The sequence below is a fragment of the Triticum aestivum genome, chromosome 7D, assembly GCF_018294505.1.
Source record: "Triticum aestivum cultivar Chinese Spring chromosome 7D, IWGSC CS RefSeq v2.1, whole genome shotgun sequence".
Taxonomy (NCBI): Eukaryota; Viridiplantae; Streptophyta; class Magnoliopsida; order Poales; family Poaceae; genus Triticum; species Triticum aestivum.
In genome coordinates this window covers 505,098,909-505,114,140 of record NC_057814.1, presented here as the reverse complement: position 1 = coordinate 505,114,140, position 15,232 = coordinate 505,098,909, and the positions used below count along the sequence as shown (strand labels likewise).

The following is a 15,232-nucleotide window of genomic DNA, read 5'->3' as shown; positions in this document are numbered from 1 at the left end:
TGATCATGTTTCACCACAACTCTTGCAGTAGTGTTGAAGAGAATAAGAGATCCTGATGCATCCGGAATCAGCGCCAAAAATAATGAAGGGGATATACTGCGTTGGTTGCAAAGTAATTGCCGGTCGCACGTTTAGTTAGTTTTTCCCTGCCGCGGCAACGCTCAGCTTTCCTTCTAGTATGTGACTATGTGCTCTGTTTTTGGCTGTGATCCAAAAGTATGAAAGGTTGTTTCTACAAACCTGTCTAGATGGAGTACATGCGTATTGGGCACCGACTGTTTCTACTCTTGAGTGGAGTTTATGAGCATGAACTTTGTGAACTGTGAAGCTTTATCCAAACAAAAAAAAACTTTGTGAAGAGGAGCTCATGCTCTTTTCGTGAAAATTCTATAACTATTTTTTTTATGAAAAGGGGTTTCCCCCAATTTTCATTAAGAAAAACTGATGGTTAATGTTTCGAAATTTCCGTACAAAATCATGGACGTAATATAGAAAATTATGTAGATCTGCAAAAATCTAACTTCGAACGCGTGAGAATTAAGATACTCTAGTTCCAAAACTACGATTACATTTCCCCTAGTAGCAGAGTGTTTGTGTCGAAGCGCTGGAACTGCCAGTGCGCCGTGTAGTTGCTGTCGAGATGAGTGAAGTTGTCGCCCACGCCCATGGCCATTGGGTACCCGTACCCGCCAGATGGTGGTGTATTGACGTAGTCCCTGCCGGTGACGACCTGAGCGGAGTACTCGGGCGGAAGAGTACCGTCGGCGAAGTCAGGGTAACACCCAAGTGGCATGACTGCATCGCACAACTCGTCGGCAACCCACATGGTGAGATCAGTCCAGTCGTAGTCAGCATTGCCAAAGCCAGGCGGGAGCATCTCGCCGCCGCTGGAGGAGTTGTTGTAGTCAGCATTGGCGAAGCCCGGCGCGAGCATCTCGTCCTTGCCGCCCGAGTAGTTGTAGTCAGCATTGGCGAAGCCTAGCGTGAGCATCTCGTCGCCGCCGGCTGAATAGTTGTAGTCAGCATTGGCGAGGTCTAGCGCGAGCATCGCGTCGCCGCCACCCGAGTAGTTGTAGTCGGCATTGGCGAGGCCTGGCGAGAGCATCGCGTCGCCGCCGCCCGAGTAGTTGCCGCCGACGCATTGGAAGCCGCGGCACCCTGGCTGCGTCTGGAAGGGATCGTCCAATGAGAATTGCTCGAGTAGGCCGTCGTTGTTCCCAGCGTGGAACGGCACCATCTGCAGCTGCTGGAAGCCGGCGGCGTCCATGTCCACGGGGTTGCCGACACCGTGCCCGCGCTGCTGCGGCATGAGGGCGTCGTGGGAAGAACCCTCGAGCCGGCCGTGGCCGCCGTCGGCAGGTATGCCCAGCGCCTCCATCCTGTCTCCCGTGGCCCGCAGCGCCGCGTCGATGGTCTCGAGCAGCCCCCGCGCCTCGTCCAGCGTCATGTCGTTGAGCGCGGCGTCCCAGTCCGCGAGCGCGCCGGGGCAGCCGTGCCGCGTCCGGGCGAGCTTGGCCCTCTCCTTGCCCAGCTCAGTCTCCATGTAGCTCCGGTGCGTGTGCCGCGCGCGGGCCTCCGCCGGGACGGCGCGCCGGTACCTCTCGAGCACTCCCTCCTCCGACTCCCACACGAGCGGCGGAGCCCCCGCGCCGGCGGAGCAGACGAGCGCGACCGGGACCGCGCAGAGCGTGGCGAGCTCCGACGCCTTCTTCTGCAGCCCCTTGGTCCTCCTGGCGTGCGTCTCGGCGCGCGCCCGCGCCTTCTCGATGAGCCTCATGGGGACCTTGCGGCGGGCCATCGTGGCTGCAGACCTGCGGTGCGCGTGCTTTGCTTCTTCCTCTGCTCCTCCGATCAGAGCCGCTTGGCTTGGCTTGGCTGGCTGGCTGGATGGAGCTCTCCGGGTGAAGCGGCTGGTATATATAGATAGAGTACGCGAGCAGGCTTCTGTGCGCCGGAGGCGGAGGCGGAGGCGGATTCGTCCGTCTCCCCCGAACGCGGCGGGCGCCATGAGTGCTACCTAGTGCCTAGGCACTAGGCTTAATAAGCTCTGTAATCTTGCATCAGTCTGGCTTAGCGCCAAACAAATGATGCCGTGGGCTGCTAGCTGCGGTTTAAAAGTACTTGAGGCCGTGATTAGCCAGAAAAGGCAGGTGATTATAACGTACTACTCCGGAGCTACCGGTATGGTGGGAAACCGTTTCGATACCGGTACAGGCTTTGGTGAATCCGATTTCTACTTGGCGCGGTTAACGCGGCATCATTGAGGAGCGTCCCCGATCCCAGCACGGACAGCACCGGCGCTGGTGCGTCCGTGCGCGTCCTCCGGAGGCATCATGCCCGATGCTAGATGCCGGCGGCACGCCCCGGAGCACTGCGCCGGCCGGCCGCGCGCCGCAGTTGGAACTAATCGGAGGTGGGTTTCAGATGAACATTTTGCTGATGCAGAGTTCGGTGAACCTGCTGAGCACACGCTGAACCAGCACAAAGCAGAAGCTAGTAAATATTTGACCGAGACTCGCATTGATCAAACTAGTAAATGCAAACGGTTACATCGCACAAAGTTTGTAAGTTGTAACTCAGGGTACAACAGAGCCCAGAGATGTCTTGCATGTCCGGAAGGATGACAGCACTACCAGAGCAAACAATAGGGACACCGATAACGCGCGACCGTCGGTCTGGAGCGCGCCAGATCGAACTTTTCGTTCCGGACGGAAGCGGGATCAATCGAACGAGTACAACTCGTTCCGGAGGAGAACGCCCCAGCGCGAACGCCCCCATCAACAGGGCCCGGCCTTTTTCCTGTGAAAGGAAAACGAAAAATAAAGCTCATATTAAGTTACGACTAGTAAAAAAAGGCCCAGTTTTTCTGCGATTAATAAACAACGTTCTTTTGCACGTCATAATTGCCATGGACTTTTGCCATTCTATGATTTTTTTTTGCCACGTTCAAGTTTACGTTTAAAAAAAAATGGCGACAAAAGGAAGAAATCATGGCAATTTGCATATGTGCAGTACGAAAAACTGGAGAAAAAAGTTTACAAAAAAAACGCAAAAGTTGCCATGAAGTGATATGGTGAAAAAAGCTCTCTCTAGACACATAGAAAATTTTCGGGAAAAAATGGAGAAAACATCTTAAGTTGTAATGATATTCTACATATAATCCCCATGGCAAAAACAAATTTGAAAGAACAAACTTGCCGTGTTTTCAAACTAATTTGTAATGTCCATGACAAAACATTCTCCGGATGGACATGGCAGAAAGACACAACGAACCATAGCAAAAAATGCATTTAGTTGCCATGGGAAAAGACACATCTATAAACAATACTGATTTTAGTTGTCATGCCAAATTTGCCTTGTTTTTAAACATCTACAAAACATTGCCACGTTATTTTGAACATCTTTAGTTGCCATGGCAAGTTTGCATATTTGTGAACATGTTAATTAAACGAAGTTTCTCATATTTTTGAACAAACTTAATTAAAAGAAGTTACCATGTTTTTGCACATATTAAAGTTCGCCATGGCAACTTTGCCATGTTTTTGAACATTTTAAAATGCCATGGCAAATTTGTCATATTTTTGAACATCTACAAAAGGTTGCCATGTTTTTGAACATCGTATGTTGCCATGGAAAAGTTTGCCATGTTTTCAACAATTATAACTTTGCCATGGCAACTTTACATGTTTTCGAACATGTTAATTAAAGAAGTTTGCCATGGTATAAAATTGAGTAAAATTTGCCATGGCAAAAATGGTTTAATTTTTGCCATGGCAAAAAAGTAGTACTTTTGCCATGGAAATAATTAAAAAATGCCATTTGTGACACAAGTATATTTAAGATGCTACATAGTAAAATTTACCATGTTCTATAAATTTAAGTTTGCCATAATATTTGAATTAAAATTGTCATGCTCTTTATAATAAATTTGCCATGGCGACTAAACTAAAAAATTGCCATGGCAACCTAACCTAAAATTTGCCATGTGAAAATAAACGTATTTTTGTCATGGAAAAAATGGAGCGAAAATTGCCATGGAAAGAAATGGATTAATTTTTGGCATGGGAAAAATGGAGCGAAAATTGCCATGGCAAGAAATGGATTAATTTTTGCCATGGCAAAAATGGAGTACTTTTGCCATGGAAATATATTTAAAAATGCCATGGCTATACAAGTATATTTACCGTGCTACGTAGTTAAATTTGTCATGTTCTGGAAATGTAAATTTGCCATCATATTTAAAACAAAATTTTGCCATGTTCTTTACAATAAATTTACCACGGCGACTAAAACTAAAAATTGCCATGGCAACTTAATTAAAATTTGTCGTGTCACTATTACAAAGATTTCTAAAATTTCCGTGATGATGTGTGAACTATTACAAAGATTTCTAAAAAAATGCCAAGACAATGTGTGATCTCAGTACTCGTAGCAACTTAATCCAATCACCAAATAGCAAAAACACTGCATATGATCTAGAGGAAAAAACAGAAGCAATCACAAAAAAGGGGATAGCAGCATACCACACGAGCAGCAGTAGCAGCTCCTGCTGGCTCGATCCTGGGGGAAATGGAAGAGGAAGCCGCCGACCTCCCCAGATATTGTCCGAGCAGCACCTCATCCTCTAGCACGCTGCCTACGCGAGCACCAACATCTTCCCCGGACGGAGGGCACTGGGCCATGGATGGCTGTCAGCTGTCGATGAAGGAAGCCATGTCGGAACCTCCGCGTCGCGCTTTTGTAAGGCGAAACGGCGGAGATGGAGCTCTAGGACGGAAGCCGCGATTTCGCTGGCCGTCGCGAGCAGCACCGCGCGCAGCTGCAACCCCGCCATGGCTGTCGCTTGTTGGATTGCCGCCGGAGCCGAGGAGACTCCTCTCGCACAGCGTCAAAGGGGATCACCGCCGGAGCCGAAAGGGGCTCTACCCGCAATGGCAGCCTTATCGAGAGGGTCGAGCAGCCCGGGCCGGAGGCCTCTGATGGCGGTGGGGACGGTCAGCTCGGCGACGGCGGACTCCGATGGCGTCGAGGATGGCCAGCTCGGCGACGGCGGGAAGGGAAGATGGAGGCTGCTCGGCGGCCGCCGCGGCCCACGGCCTCCGCCCACGACGGCAGCTCGAGCCGGGCGGCGCAGATCCGTAGAACACCAGCTGGTGCTTTGCGTCGCCGAGCATCGTGGCAACCTGCCCGCGGTCGGCCTCCGCCTCGCTCGGGTCTCCAGGTCGCCGGCGATGAGGATTCGGGATGTGAGAAAGGGAGTGGGGAGGGGAGTGGGAAGAATGGATAGGGGAGTGGGGCTGCGTGCTGTGGGTGGGGAGTGGCGTTCGGTCGCGACGACCGCTTCTCCGAACGCTCGACTCTGGATGATGTGGCAGGTGCTAGCTTTAAGATATGTGAGTTTTGATCAAGTGGTTCTGGACGCGTTCGGGACGAGATGTAAAAATACAGGTCGTTCCGGAGTTATCGATTCCGAACAATAGATATTTCTGAAGTCGAAAAGTTAAGCTCAACTCAACCAGCACGGAGCCAGATATGGTAAGAGGTGCAATAAGCAAAGTTACTCTACGTTGAGGATGCAGATCCCGCACGGAAGCTGAGGAATTACAGAAAGTGTTCTGATCTTTAAGTTTTTAGTCACTTTTCACCAGAAAAAAAACAAGCTTTTTCAAGCTCTACAAGTCCTACATATTGGATAGCCAGCCATTTATTTATTGCCTATGATCTACTCAAGGGATTGAAGACATCATGCCTCTTGTATTGCCCGTGATCCATTCATCTCACTTGAGAAATCCTCCTGAAACCCGGCATCACCATAGCTATCAGAGAGACCCAAGACGAATAGAATGAAGCAAACCGCAAACAGAAACACATACCGCTTCTCTCGTGAAGACTTTTGTTTTTTAAGAAAGGCAATCTACGCATGACAACTGAGCAAAAATTGTATGAGACGGTGTTTTATATTAGGATGCACCATCACTTACATATGCCTCCAAATAGTATGTTGCTAGGAGCCAAACATGTTTTTCTTTCTCGAGAGATTGCTGATGACTAATTTATTTCTTATTTCGTTATTAGTGATGGGTTCCATGAGATATTCGAGCAAACCAAACAAATAGTAAGGGTGCTAAAAAATTGCACTATATAAAAAATCGCTCATGTTTTCTTTTCGAGAGTACACCTAGGCATACTGTAGCTTTATAGAAGGTAGAATTATAAGTACAAGAATATTGCCACTCATTGTGAACAACGAGCGTAGCACAAACACCACACTCAAGTAAGACCAAACACAACTACCAACGACGAAACAAAACTACAAAGAAGCACATGCCCTAACTGAGAACAACACCGTGTCGACCAACGCCGGGCACCTCCGAAGACCACTAGCTCCCATTGAATTTTGTTTGTCAACGCACCATCCACCCTGAATGTCTAAGAGGAGATAGTAAGTGAATGACAGGACTTGATCCGCTCCGAGGAAGAGACCACCTTGGACATACCGGCGACGATCGTACATAGCGCCGTCGAGGATCAATCTAGGACCATGGCGAACACCGGAGGAAAGCAATGAGGAACAAAGCCGTGTCGCCAAACACGATGCTCCCAACAAAGAAGCGACGCCGAGGACACCGCAACCGTGTCAATCCTACACCAAATCGAGGCTTTCGCCCGGAGACAACAATCAACTCCACACTAGCGAGGGAGAGATGTCGATCACACCTTGACGACGCCTCCAAGGAGGGGAATGACACCCACGGGTGCCATTGCCGCCGGCCTGGAAAAAGTCGTGCAAGATTTTCATCCGATCATCGCACATCTCTACACACGAAGGAATTGGGCAGCAACGTCCAAGTAGCCTCGCACCGCCACCACCGCAACACCTCACCGTTGTAGCTGAAAAGCCGAGGACCACCGACAGACTGCATGGTAGAGAGAAGCGCGGTCCAACAAACACCTTCCACCTAGTCGAGGGACAACAGCCACCCAATACCTCCGGCAAGAGCCCGGACCGCCCGCGAAGGCTATCACCCGCTCCAAGGGACAGCCTTGCGATGACCCAGCACCTAGGCATGGAGAACTCCCACGCCAGCACCACCGGGAGAGCACTGACGCTCACCACACAGCCCAGAGGTGGCCCGACGCTCACTGCTCTCCAGGAACTTCATGCTAGCCGAGCCATCACCGCACGCCGCCACCAGTCTGGTTAGTAGAACGCGCCGTCACCTCCAGACATGTCGCCGTGCCATACCGCCTCACCACATCGCCGCGAGTCCCCGCCAAGACCACCAATCCTCCGTGCCTCCCACCATGCACCATACCATGGACGTCCACCACCATGCCGAGCCACCACCGTAGCCACCTGCTCCACCATAGTACCCAACACCCATGGAGATCGCTCATGTGAAGGTGGAAGAGATCGCCGGACCGATGCTTCATCCAGATCGATAGTTTGTTCCCATATGCAGAACAGCCACGCCTCGGTCTGATCCAAGAAGCATCAAGAAATGGTTGTGCCTTTTTAATCAGAACCGTAACTTTTAGGGATAGCGCAATGCCTCAGTGCTATGTGAACCTTTTGTAGATAATTTATTTCGATTATCTTCACCTTTTATCTACAAGTTCATTCGGTTGACTAGTTGGGCTAGTACCTGCAGTAATTTGTTCTTTTTCGTAAATTCATTTAAGTCAGTCTTCCAGAACAGGTAAGAGAGAAAGAGAGTGGATTTTCTACTCTGTACACCCGAGTTGTCCAAACAATTGAAAAACTTTATTAAACAACATCCAAAAAATCTGGAATTTTGCGACATCAAACTCTATCAAATGTTTGAGGTTATTGCAAAATATCATCTGAAAATAACATCTGAGGAGCTCCCACCAGAAAAACAAAATTGATGCTCAAACAGTGCACAAAACTTTGAGCGGCGATTATTTTTGTGCGAGAGCTGAAGGGATGTTATATTTGGATGCAAGAACCTCAAACATTTGTTAGTTTTGTTGTCGTAAAATTTCAGATTTTTTGGATGTTGTTATATAATATTTTTTTCCATTTTTTGGACAAACTCGGGGTGTAGTACACCCGAGAGTAGCCACTACTTTGCGAGAGTGGATTTTCTAGTCTCGGGTGTACTACCTCGGGTTGTCCAAAAATTGGAAAAACGTTATCAAACAACTTCCAAAAAATCTGAATTTTTGCGACATCAAACTCTATAAAATGTCTGAGCTTATTGCGAATTTTAATCTGAAAATAATATCCGAGGAGCTCCCACAAAAAAAATCACTACTCAAGCAGTGCATAAAACTTTGAGCAACGACTTTTTTTTGGGTGAGAGCTCAAGGGATGTTATTTTTGGATGAAATTTTGCTAGAACCTCACACATTTGTTAGCTTTTTTGTCGCAAAATTTCAGAATTTTTTGGTGAGAGCTCGAGGAAATAGACTTCAATATAGCACACAAAGGGGAAGCACACATATGCAACTATATACTGGTAAAAAATGATCTTAAAACTACAATAGCTAATCCAATGCAGACCTCTACTGTACATGCATTGCTGGTGAGTGCAAACTCTAGCTAATAAGGATTTCAAGCAATGCTTGAGAACTGAAACCGGACTTGATGAACTCCTTTTGCTGACAGTAGTTCCTGGTTTACATAGAGAAGATGTTCAAGGCTAGCCTCAACTCAGTCCATGACTTGAAGTGAACAGATTTAAGAAGTGTTGAAGTTTCTTTCCCTAGTGAACATTTTGAAATTAGATAATTTTGTGCGAGAAATGAATTGAACCTTGTATACATAGTTATTATAAGTGTGTCGTCATTCCCTAAACTTTAGCAATAAATAAACCCAAAACATATTGTGAAAAATAGCATGTTAATCAAATATTGCTCTCCTCACGGAAGAACAAATAATAATCATATATTTAATACTTGTGTTAAAGTTCAAAAATTGTATGTGGAACTTGGACAGAGGTGTCTCCTTAATGGTAGACAACTTGGCAAGCGTGGATGGGAAGAGTGTAAAAGTTTTTCTTTTGGTGTCAACGATGAAATAATACATCACTTATTTCCATGTTGTCTACTTGCCACCCGCCTCTACCACATTGCTTTGTACCATATAATTTGCCCGACCTATGGGTACAATGACCATGTTTGGAACTTCTTGGCGGTCATTCACTTAGGCTAACAACTCAAATCTATATTTGGGGGTGGGGGGGGGGGTATGAGTTTGAGCTATCTATAATAGGTAGAATGATTGTGTTTTTAACATAAAAAAGTTTCAGAATATTTATCATTTATCTTCAAGGCTACCATCTGGATCCGTGCATGGTGTTATCTACAACGTGTGGAGAGCCCGAGGAGTCTAGGGCCTCCAGGTGCAGCCAATTGGAGATGGTGGCATGGACTATGTTCAACTGATATGGATGTGGGTCCATAATATGATTAGTGAAGCATAAGGGTGTTGTCTAATCTAATTAACATTTTGTTGTGCTACCCTTTGCACTCTTGTATGAGATGTTTGGATGACGAAACAATGCAATACCAGATAGTTGTGTGCATCAAACAATGTGGAGGCCAGATTTTTTCCTTTTGGGGAAAAATGTAGCCCTATGATTATCTTAAACCCTAAAGGCAATCCTGGTGGATTTTTTTCCAGTTTACTCCTACATTAAAGATGAATCCTGCTAGGAAGCTCAAACTACAAGTGTTCTGTTCTTTCAAGTTTTTAGTCGCTATGAACACACTGGCCTTTGTGACCATGCCTCATGGGTTGTCCATGGTCCACTCATCTCACTTGGGAAATCTACTTGAAACCGGTGTTCCCATGAGGGAGACCCACATGAACTGAATGAAGCAAACCACAAATAGAAACAAATTGTATTTTTCGTTTGTGAAGAGTATGTTCGTTTCTCAAGAACAATAATGTACACATGAGAACTAGGCACGAACTGTATGAGATGATTTTGTGTTGAGATACACCTTCACTTACACTCCTATATGTCCATAAATAGTGTGTGGAGCCCTCTGTGATCAATGCCCCTCCGGCAGGACGCCGGAAAAGGCCCCAAGATGGGATCTCACGGGTACATAAGGTTGCGGCGGTGGAATTAGGTTTTCGTGGATGCTTCTATTGGTTTGGGGGTACGTAGGTATATATAGGAGGAAGAAGTACGTCGGTGGAGCAACATGGGCCCCACAAGGGTGGAAGGCGCGCCCAGGGGGGTAGGCGCGCCCCCTGCCTCGTGCTCTCCTGGTTGATTTCTTGACGTGGACTCCAAGTCCTCTGGATCACGTTAGTTCCGAAAATCACGTTCCCGAAGGTTTCATTCCGTTTGGACTCCGTTTGATATTCTTTTTCTGCGAAACACTGAAATAGCCAAAAAATAGCAATTCGGGCTGGGCCTCCGGTTAATAGGTTAGTCCCAAAAATAATATAAAAGTGTATAATAAAGCCCATTAAACATCCAAAACAGAATATAATATAGCATGGAACAATACAAAAATTATAGATACGTTGGAGACGTATCAAGCATCCCCAAGCTTAATTCCTGCTCGTCCTCGAGTAGATAAATGATAAAAACAGAATTTTTGATATGGAATGCTACTTTAGCATATTTTCAATGTAGTTCTTCTTATTGTGGCACGAATGTTCCGATTTGATATGATTCAAGATAAAAGTTTAATGTTGACATAAAAACAATAATACTTCAAGCATGCTAACCAAGCAGTTATGTCTTATCAAAATAACATAGCCAAAGAATGTTATCCCTACAAAATCATATAGTCTGGCTATGCTCCATCTTCCCCACACAAAATATTCATATCATGTACAACCCCGATTTTAGCCAAGCAATTGGTTCATACTTTTAACGCGCTTCAGCCTTTTCAACTTTTACGCAATACATGGGCGCAAGCCATGGATATAGCACTATGGTGGAATAAGGTATAATGATAGGAGTTATGTGGGAAGACAAAAAAGGAGAAAGTCTCACATCGACGAGGCTAATCAACGGGCTATGAAGATGCCCATCAATTGATGTCAATGCAAGGAGTAGGGATTGCCATGCAACGGATGCACTAGAGCTATAAGTGTATGAAAGATCAAACAAAAGAAACTAAGTGGGTGTGCATCCAACTTGCTTGCTCATGAACACCTCGGGCACTTGAGGAAGCCCATCATTGGAATATACAAGCCAAGTTCTATAATGAAATTTCCCACTAGTATATGAAAGTGATAAAATGAGAGACTCTCTATTATGAAGATCACGGTGCTGCTTTGAAGCACAAGTGGTAAAAGGATAGTAACATTGTCCCTTCTCTCTTTTTCTCTCATTTTTTTCTTTTCTTTATTTTTATTTGGGCCTTTTCCTTTTTTATGGCCTTTATTTATTTATTTATTTATTTAGTCCGGAGTCTCATCCCGACATGTGGGGGAATCATAGTCTCCATCATCCTTTCCTCACTTGGGACAATGCTCTAATAATGATGATCATCACACTTTTATTTACTTACAACTCATGAATTACAACTCGATACTTAGAACAAGATATGACTCTATGTGAATGCGTCCGGCGGTGTACCGGGCTATACAATGAATCAAGAGCGACATGTATGAAAGAATTATGAACGGTGGCTTTGCCACAAATACGATGTCAACTACATGATCATGCAAAACAATATGACAATGATGGAACGTGTCATGATAAACGAAACGGTGGAAAGTTGCATGGCAATATATCTCGGAATGGCTATGGAAATGCCATAATAGGTAGGTATGGTGGCTGTTTTGAGGAAGATATAAGGAGGTTTATATGTGATAGAGCGTATCATATCACGGGGTTTGGATGCACCGGCGAAGTTTGCACCAACTCTCAAGGTGAGAAAGGGCAATGCACGGTACCGAAGAGGCTAGAAAATTGCGGAAAGGTAAGTGTGCGTATAATCCATGAACTCACATTAGTCATAAAGAACTCATATACTTATTGCAAAAATTTATTAGCCCTCGAAGCAAAGTACTACTACGCATGCTCCTAGGGGAAGGGTTGGTAGGAGTTAACCATCGCGCGATCCTGACCGCCACAAAAAGGATGACAATCAACAAATACCTCATGCTCCGACTTCGTTACATAACAGTTCACCATACGTGCATGCTACGGGAATCACAAACTCCAACACAAGTATTTCTCAATTTCATAATTACTCAACTAGCACAACTATGATATTACCACCTTTATATCTCAAAACAATTATCAAGCATCACATTTCTCTTGATATTATAATTAAAGCAAATTGCCATGCTGTTTTAAGACTCTCAAAATAATATAAGTGAAGCATGAGAGATCAATAATTTCTATAAAATACAACCATCGCCATGCTCTAAAAGGTATAAGTGAAGCACTAGAGCAAAAACTATATAGCTCAAAAAATATAAGTGAAGCACCTAGAGTATTCTAATAAATTCCGATTTGTGTGTGTCTCTCTCAAAAGGTGTGTACAGCAAGGATGATTGTGATAAACTAAAAAGCAAATAATCAAATCATACAAGACGCTCCAAGCAAAACACATATCATGTGGTGAATAAAAATATAGCTCCAAGTAAAGTTACCGATGGAAGTAGACGAAAGAGGGGATGCCTTCCGGGGCATCCCCAGGATTTGGCTTTTTGGTGTCCTTAGATTATCTTGGGGTGCCATGGGCATCCCCAAGCTTAGGCTCTTTCCACTCCTTGTTCCATAATCCATCAAATCTTTTACCCAAAACTTGAAAACTTCACAACACAAAACTTAGCGGAAAATCTCGTGAGCTCCGTTAGCGAAAGAAAACAAAACACCACTTCAAGGTACTGTAATGAACTCATTCTTTATTTATATTGGTGTTAAACCTACTGTATTCCAACTTCTATATGGTTTATAAACTCTTTTACTAGCCATAGATTCATCAAAATAAGCAAACAACACACGAAAAACAGAATCTGTCAAAAACAGAACAGTCTGTAGTAATCTGTAACTAACGCAAACTTCTGGAACTCAAAAAAAATCTACCAAAATAGGAAGACCTAGAAAATTTGTTTATTGATCAGCATCAATTGGAATCAGTATTTTATCACGTTCTTGTGAATTTTAACAATTGTTTTCGTGAACAGAAAGTTTCTGGAATTTTCAGCAAGATCAAATAACTATCATCCAAGAAGATCCTATAGGTTTAACTTGGCACAAACACTAATTGAAACATAAAAACAAATCTAACCAGAGGCTAGATCAAATATTTATTCCTAAACAGAATCAAAAAGCAAAAAAACTAAAATAAAATTGGGTTGCCTCCCAACAAGCGCTATCGTTTAACGCCCCTAGCTAGGCATAAAAGCAAGGATAGATCTAAGTGTTGCCATAATAATAGGATAGATCACGAAAAATCATTTCATATTCTCTACGTTCAGCAGCAAGTTTTCTTTGAGGCAAGCAAAAGTAATGAAAAGGGCTAAATTTAATGGGATAGAAATCCCCAAGATCAAGTTTGGGAGGTATAGGTTCCTCCTTCGGCCCTTCATATTGCACAACCAATTCATCATTATAAGCATTCTTTTGACAGAACTTCGTGAGCCTATACTCGAGAGAATATCCTAGCTCATTATTTCAAATAGCAAAATCATTATTAAGTTCGGAAATTCTATCAACTAGAACATTGGTAGGAACCTTTTTTCTAAGGTTTTCATTAAAGGCAACATAGTCTAAAGATTGAAAACGCATTATTTCCTCTTGATCAAAGAGGATAGCCTCTATGGGAGGACGACCGACATCCACCCTATAGCGCGCAAAGATTTCTTTGGCCTCTTTTATTATAAATCTAAACTCATGAGCCAAAAAGATAGTAGCAGCACGCTTAACAGAAGAATGCTCAATATTAGAAAACTCTAGGAAAATCCTTTGTATGCAAGGATGCATGTGCATAAATTGCCTTTCAAGTTCAACTACAAGCATAGCGATAGCGTCCGCAAGACTACTGGTTCTATGAAGAATAGAACTACCCATAGAAGGCAAAGCACCGGCACAAGTAAAGAAATCTTGAATAACCCCTTTTCCAATAATATTACCACTATCGATTCAGAATTTTTTGTATATAAGATAGGGGGTTCTTCAGCAAGAGCATCAAGATTTTCCATTTTATCATTATTATCCATATCGACAATGATTTCCCCTATTTCAGACATAATGGCAGAAAACACGAGGAGCAAAAGCAAGAGAAAAGCAAAGAGAGGGCGAATAAAACGGCAAGGGTGAAGTGGGGGAGAGGAAAACGAGAGGCAAATGGCAAATAAGGTAATGCGAGGGAGATGAGTTTGTGATGGGTACTTGGTATGTCTTGACTTGTGCGTAGCCTCCCCGGCAACGGCGCCAGAAATCCTTCTTGCTACCTCTTGAGCACTGCGTTGGTTTTCCCTTGAAGAGGAAAGGGTGAAGCACTAAAGTAGCGTAAGTATTTCCCTCAGTTTTTGAGAACCAAGGTATCAATCCAGTAGGAGACCACGCTCGAGTCCCACGCACCTACACAAACAAATAAGAACCTCGCAACCAACACGATAAAGGGGTTGTCAATCCCTTCATGGTCACTTACGAGAGTGAGATCTGATAGATATGATAAAGTAATATTTTTGGTATTTTTATAATAAAGAGAAATAAAGATGCAAAGTAAAATAAACGGCAATGGAAATAGCTAAGTGTTGGAAGACTAATATGATGGAAAATAGACCCGGGGGGCATAGGTTTCACTAGTGGCTTCTCTCGAGAGCATAAGTATTACGGTGGTCGAACAAATTACTGTTGAGCAATTGATAGAATTTAGCATAGTTATGAGAATATCTAGGTATGATCATGTATATAGGCATCACGTCGGTGACAAGTAGACCGACTCCTGCCTGCATCTACTACTATTACTCCACACATCGACCGCTATCCAGCATGCATCTAGAGTATTAAGTTCATAAGAACAGAGTAATGCTTTAAGTAAGATGACATGATGTAGAGGGATAAAATCATGCAATATGATATAAAACCCATCTTTTTATCCTCGATGGCAACAATACAATACAAGCCTTGCTGCCCCTGCTGTCACTGGGAAAGGACACCGCAAGATTGAACCCAAAGCTAAGCACTTCTCCCATTGCAAGAAAGATCAATCTAGTAGGCCAAACCAAACTGATAATTCGAAGAGACTTGCAAAGATAACCAATCATACATAAAAG

At 44.4% G+C, this 15,232-nt stretch overlaps 1 protein-coding gene across 1 annotated transcript; it reads right to left on the bottom strand.

Moving 5' to 3' along the window:
• Window positions 1-489: 489 nt before the first annotated feature.
• On the bottom strand, window positions 490-2,115 carry LOC123169404 (uncharacterized). Its single transcript, XM_044587242.1, has one exon. It carries the CDS (start codon window positions 2,006-2,008, stop codon window positions 566-568), a length of 1,443 nt encoding a protein of 480 aa, XP_044443177.1. The 5' UTR covers window positions 2,009-2,115; the 3' UTR covers window positions 490-565.
• Between the last annotated feature and the right edge of the window lie 13,117 nt (window positions 2,116-15,232).